This window comes from Dipodomys ordii, unplaced genomic scaffold, assembly GCF_000151885.1.
Source record: "Dipodomys ordii isolate 6190 unplaced genomic scaffold, Dord_2.0 Scaffold437, whole genome shotgun sequence".
Lineage (NCBI taxonomy): Eukaryota > Metazoa > Chordata > Mammalia > Rodentia > Heteromyidae > Dipodomys > Dipodomys ordii.
Window position 1 is genome coordinate 47172 of NW_012267653.1, and position 7159 is coordinate 54330.

Genomic DNA, 7159 nt, shown 5'->3' on the forward strand with positions numbered 1-7159 from the left:
ATCATGCGGTAATGTGTGGTTCAAGTGGTAGAGTGCTACTTTGGGTGGGGGGAAAGCCAAGAACTACATAAGGCCCTGAGTTACTGGCCCTTTACTAACACACACACACACACACACACACACACACACATATGCAGGCTCATGTGTAAGACACATTGAATGCAATATGTCAGTCTTAGAAAGAGAAAGGAGTATATGATCTCTCATATGTAATATTTTGTCTAAATAAGGAAAATGAAATATTAAAAATATCGGGACCACACTCAGATATGTATATATATGCATATATTTATATGATCAATCTAACTAAATTATGGTACATATCAGGGTAGAATTGAATGATGTAACCGCTCAGAGAAAGAGACTGTACATAAAAATACCAGGCAACTGAAGCATATCTTCAATAAGGGTGGCTTTTTAGGTGTTCAGGGAATATGGAAGAGGAGAAAGGAGAAATGGGTAGTAGGAAATAATATAAAATTCAATGTACATATATGTGAAAATGGAACTAGGAAAGTCAGTGAATATGTGGGGTAGATACCGATAACAGGAGTTGATGGAAACAGTGACAATGATTAAGAGATTTTATAAACACAAATTAATACATTGTCAAATAATTTAAAATTTATCAATTTATTTCTTCCAAAATTAAATGAAAAATCTACCTTCCAACTATTGCACATAGTTATATGATATATATATATCATGACTGGAATTAGGATGGATGGAAATCTTCTCATTTATGCATCATCCTGTTCTCATTCCATTTAGCTGACCTCTGGGCCTTTTGATCATGCTCTGAGTGACAATAACATGTTTCCTGGTCTCTATCAAATGGCTCCAAAGGACACTTCAATAGCCAATGGCATGGTCTTATTATTACTTCACTTCAGCTGGAATTGGGTGGGACTGGTAACCTTACAAGATGAGAATGGTTTGTGGATTCTTCCTGCATTCAAAGAAGAGATGGCCAAGAACAGAGTTTGCCTAGCCTTTGAGATATCATTACCAAATTATTCCATGTCGAATATTTTCAAAATTATGGCGCATTATAACCAGATAAATAAATCTTCAGCAAATATCTTCATTGTGTATGCTGATAATGAGTTCCTACGACATTTTTTTATATGTGTTGAACAATTTTTAATACAAGGCAAAGTTTTTATTATGAACTCAGAGTGGGATGTAACCATGAGAAAGAGATATTTCATTCTAGGTTCATTCCTTGTACCTCTCGTTTTCTCACACCATCACCCAGATGTTTCTGGATTTACAGATTTTCTCAAATCAGTTAACCCGTGCAAATACCCAGAAGACTTTTTTCTTGCTAGGTTATGGTTTCTCTCTTTTAATTGCTCAGATTCTGTGTCTGACTGTGTACAGTGGGAGAACTGTCCTCATGATGCCTCCTTGGATTGGCTGCCTAGGCATATATTTGATATGAGTATGTCTGGAGACAGTTACAGTGTATACAATGCTGTGTATGCTGTGGCCAAGGCTCTCCATGATATGCTGCTTTATCAAACAGAAACACAAACAATGGGACATAGAATTGGGATAGTGTCTTCCCCTGCACAGGTAAGGCCTTCTGTGTTGTACATCACACATTAGGAAGAAAGTTACTTTTTAGAAAGGCTCTTTCTCTATGAAATTAAATAATTTTTGTATTGTCTGAAAACCCAAGATACTATACTTCTTCAATTGTGTGTGAGATTCTCTAGAAATGTTTTTATGTACTCTTCAAGAAAAGCAACCATGAAAAAGGACATTTGTAAAAATTCGTTTAGTAACAAATAAACCAACATGTTTATAGCTAATATTTTGAAGACTTCAAAATCACCATTGAAATCTGCATTTCTTAAGTAAGTGTAAATGATGACCTCCTGCACATATTATGTATATTTTTCATAAGCGATCAAGTTTTATTCTATTTTATCTATTAAATTTTAACTAAGCCCATACTATAGATGATCACAAAAGTAGTGGATGTAGAAAGCTATAGTAAGCAAATGAAAACTTTCTCACTAATGACTATTTACATGAAATTGGTTTCTCTTGAAGAGAGGCCTTCTATTTCCTTGCTGAGTGACCAGGACTCTGAAAGAATATTTTTATTCTCTGATAGGTTTTCTTCAAGGCAACTCACTAGGTGCCTCTACTATTCTTGAATTCTGAATCAAAAATTTAAGGCAATCAAGAGCCTTTCTTGGTTCAGGTTTTCCTTCTTAACTCTGGGATATATTTCACCATATATTTCTCTTGTAGCTGCATCCTTTTCTGAAGAACATCCAGTTTCACAATCCTGCTGGAGATCAAGTGATGTTAGATGAGAAAAAGAAATTGGGGGCAGAGTATGATATTGTGAACATTTGGAATTTTCCCGAAGGTCTTCAACTTCAAATGAAAGTAGGAAAATTTTCTCCATATACTCTTCATGGTCATCAACTGACTTTATCTGAAGATCTAGTAGAGTGGACCATAGGAACTACAGAGGTTGGTTGGATTCAACAGTAATGATTTTAAGGATATATAAGTAAAAAATTTCACCCTTAAAATTTATACCTGGTTGTGTGCCAGTAACTTACTCCTATAATACTAGATATTTTGCTGGCTGAGATATGAATATCATGTTTAAAAATACAGTGTTAACAGGAAATGCTTTGAGACTAGTCTCGAATTAACCATCAATAAAAGCTGAAGTGGTGCTGTGGATTAGGCACTAAAATGTTAACATTAAGCCACAAAGCTCAGATACCCAACCCAGACTCACATTGAAAGATTTAATTCTGGCGTGTACGTGCGCGTGCACACACGCACACACACACACACACACATACAAACAGACAGACAGACACATGCATGCACACACACATAAATATATACCCTATGTGCTTACTAAAAACCAAGTAGTGGACATTTAAAATATTTCCCACTTAAGAAATTGGATTGACTGATTGTTGCCTATAAAAGAATAGAATACATTAACAGTACTTGGATGAGGGTACTCTTGCTTCTAATTATATCTACCCAGGTGGATGACTACCTCAGATCTAAGATTATAGTTTTGTTAAAAGCTCAACTGTGTAGAATATTCTATGAGACTTTTTTGCTTTTTATTATAAAAATAGTATACAGAGAGGTTACAGTTACATGAGTAAGGTAATGAATACATTTCCTATCGAGCATTGTTTCCTTCTACTTTGTTTTTCCCAACTATCTATTCCTTCTCCACCTTCCCAAATCCCCCATCACCCACCAAGTTGTAAAGTTCATTTTCAACATAGTGTCTTGTACATTTCATTGTTACGATGGGTTAAATTGTATACCTATTTGAACATTTTGTTTTTTACCTTCCACTCCCCAAATTAGAAAAATGTACATACAAGACCCAGGTCACCAAAATTATATACAGTGAAAACAGTGGTTATACCATGGGGGAGGAACATAACAAAGAAACCAAAAATCATATAGCACATTATAAATACATTAAAAACAATAGCAAGAAAGAAAAAACCACTTGTGTCCCCATCTTTGGGTTCATTTCGCTTAACATAATCTTATATGCTCATATATCAATTAACAATAAAAAATCTCAAATGGAGATTTGGCTCAAGTAATAAAATGCTAATCTTCAGCACAAAAACCTCAAGGTCAGTGCCCATACTACGAGTTCAAGTCCCAGGATCATCTCCAAAAAAAGTTAACAGAGTGTTTCTAAAAGTTTATAAGGAATATTAAATTGCATTTTTCTTAGCAAGTTTCTACATTGTGACAAAGTATCAGAGCAATCACTTTATATGTTTTAAGGGTTTATTTTGCTCCCACTTGTGGAAGTTCCATTCAATGATTACTTGCCTACTGCTTAGGTATCTTTGGTGAGATGAATCAGTGAAAGAGCCTGAGCAAAAGCGATTCTCAGCTCATGGCCACTTTATAAATGTGATATTCTTTGTATTCAAATAACCCTAAAACAGAAGGCCTATGCAATATCTTACAGCACACTTTTCAAGCTTCAAAGAAAATTGTTTCTCTTTACTCCTCATCATTCACAAATAGCAGGAAATAACAAATAATGACATGAATTCAAGGAAATTCCATAGCTCTGGCCAATAGGACTTACTTTCTCACCATTAATCAACTTTTAAAGATCTCACACTTGGGGCTGGGAAGTTGGCTCAGTGGTAGAGCGCTTGCCTTGCATGCCTAAGGCCCTGGGTTCGATTCCTCAGCACCACATAAGCAAAAAGAAGAAAGCCGGAAGTGGTGCTGTGGCTCAAGTGGTAGGGCACTAGCCTTGAGCTGAAGAGCTGAGGGACAGTGCTCAGGCCCAGAGTTCAGGCCCCACAACCGGACCAAAAAAAAAAAAAAAAAAAGGTCTCACACTTCTCAAGAGTTCAATAGGCTAGATAGAGATCAAGCTGATAGAACATAAGTTGTTTGTGGTATGATGTGGAATCTATACAAACGTTGAATTAACTGACCAGATTTATGTGCATAAAATGCTACATTTAATAATCCTATTCTTTAAATAAAATGGAATTTTTGGAATGTCAGGTAAAAGTCTGAGCAGTTACTGACACAGATCTGATTTTCTTCAGCCTCCTCACTCTGTCTGCAGTGAAAGTTGTGTTCCAGGATTCCGGAAAACCCCTCAAGAGGAAAAGGCTGCTTGTTGCTATGATTGTACCCCTTGCTCAGAGAATGAGATAGCTAATGGGACAGGTAAGTTCATGACTTGGGGAGAAATTTATATTCTCTAGTTGTGTCCCCAAAACCATGCAATGCAAAAGTTGTGTATTAGGATTGCAGCACCAATGTCTTCCATTTTACTCATAAATTAATTGTGACTGTAGAGGTTCTTGCTTCCTGACAAAGATCACAGGCTGTGAATTATGTGTAGAATTAATTTTTTTACTCTCGCGTATGAATGTTTGTTCAAGTAATCACTAAAGTAAGTTTAATGGCCATTATATTAAGTGCAAAGCTACTTAAAGGATAAGCTCTCCGTTTTTTTTTCAAAATTGACTTCAGAAAATAAAGAAAAAAGAGATCTTGCACATCTTTATTTCCTAGTGCCCAGAAATATTGTTGCTGCACAGCAAGTGATGTGATTGTTTTCTGTATAAGAGGCAATCAAAAGGGTTGTGCACAGCATGACTTTAGAGTTTGAAAGTGTGATTTGATTTTAGGGTGCCCCATGCATTACAAGCAAGTGGGACAGACAATATGACAACTTCAAGGAAGGGATATAGGGCTTTTATCTATATTGTCTAGAGACATGGAGGGAAGTACAAACCCTGTGATGCACACTTTATGATGAAGTGTGTGAGTGGTGAACACAAGACTGAGAAGAGCTATGGCAACATGAAGAGGTCTAGGAAAAATTTAGGGATAATATAAATGGTAAGGGATAATATGTGCTATAGACACGTAAAGATAAAGCTATTTTGAATGTAGATTAGGCGTAGAGAGTTTGTCTAGCACGCATGAAGTTCTGGGTTCAATTCCTCAGTATCACATAAATAGAAAGAGCCAGAAGGGGCACTGTGGCTCAAGTGACAGAGTGCTAGCCTTGAGCAAAGAAAGCTCAGGGACAGTGCGCAGGCCATCAAAGCAAGTCCCAGGACTGGATAAAAGAAGAGAAAGTCGGAAGGTATATGAGAATATGATGAAGATATAATATGATACTGAACATATCTGGTAATATTTGGGAATTTTTGTTCTTATGCTAACAAGTATTGACATGTTATAATTTTCTCTATGTAGGTATTTTCTAATTTGCTTTTAAGTACTGAAAAGATTATTTGAATTCCTCACCAGATGTGGAGCATTGTATGAAGTGCCCAGATCATCAGTATGCCAACACAGAGAGAAACCAGTGCCTCCAAAGAGCTGTAAGTTTCCTGGCTTATGAAGAGCCCTTGGGGATGGCCTTGGCCTGCATGGCTCTATGTTTATGTACACTCACAGCAATTGTTCTTGGAGTCTTTGTGAAACATCAGAACACCCCCATTGTTAAAGCTAATAACCAAGTTCTCAGCTACATCCTGCTCATCTCCCTCATCTTCTGTTTTCTCTGTTCCTTGCTCTTTATTGGCCGTCCAAACACAGCCACCTGCATTCTACAGCAAACCACATTTGGAGTTGTCTTCACAGTAGCTGTTTCTGCTGTCTTAGCCAAAACTGCAACTGTGGTTCTGGCCTTCAAGGTCACTTATCCAGGGAGAAGAATGAGGTGGTTACTGCTCTCAGGGGCTCCTAACTTCATCATTCCCATCTGTACTCTGATTCAGGTGACCTTCTGTGTACTTTGACTGGGGACTTCACCTCCCTTCATTGACACAGATGTACACTCTGAACACGGCCACATTATCATCCTGTGTAACAAGGGCTCCCTCACTGCTTTCTACTGTGTCTTAGGATACCTGTTTTTTCTGGCCCTGGCCAGCTTCATTGGGGCTTTCCTGGTCAGGAACCTTCCTGACACATTCAATGAAGCCAAGTTCCTGACCTTCAGCATGCTGGTGTTCTGTAGTATCTGGTTCACTTTCCTGCCTGTCTACCACAGTGCCAAAGGAAAAGTCATGGTGGCTACAGAGGTTTTCTCCATCTTGGCTTCCAGTGCAGGGCTGTTGGGCTGCATTTTTGCTCCCAAGTGCTACATCATATTGTTAAGGCCAGATAGAAATTTTCTGCATGGTTTTCGGGACAAAACACACGCCAGGGGAAATAAACCCTGAAGATGAAACTTACATGTATGATTAAATATATAGGAGGTCAAGTAAATTCTACATTTCTTTTTCCATCAGATATTAGTTTATATTGTTAGAATCAATTTGATGAATAAGTGAGTCTCACTCATTTTTCATGTGATAGTACAGTCACAATTTTTAGCCACCTACATTTTAATTTTGTTCCAATATCTTTGGATTTTCATGCTTACACTGCACTTATCCAATCATCTCCACTAATATATTTTAACTGCTACTAGTTTTTGAATTGTGCTTTCTTAAAAATTTATTTTATGTTCCTAGTACTGAGTCTTGATCTTAAAGCCTGGTTACTCTCGCTTAGTTAGTTAGTTTGTTTCTTCATTCATTCATTCATTCATTCATTCATTCATTTCGTCAAGGCTAGTGCTTTACACTTGAGCCACAGC

At 37.2% G+C, this 7159-nt stretch overlaps 1 protein-coding gene across 1 annotated transcript; it reads left to right on the top strand.

Moving 5' to 3' along the window:
• The first annotated feature begins 834 nt into the window (after positions 1-834).
• Positions 835-6740, top strand: LOC106001803 (vomeronasal type-2 receptor 116-like). The gene is given in 4 exon segments (XM_013036779.1): positions 835-1578; positions 2266-2493; positions 4599-4722; positions 5821-6740. Coding segments are annotated over 4 exon segments (2016 nt in total).
• Positions 6741-7159: the final 419 nt, after the last annotated feature.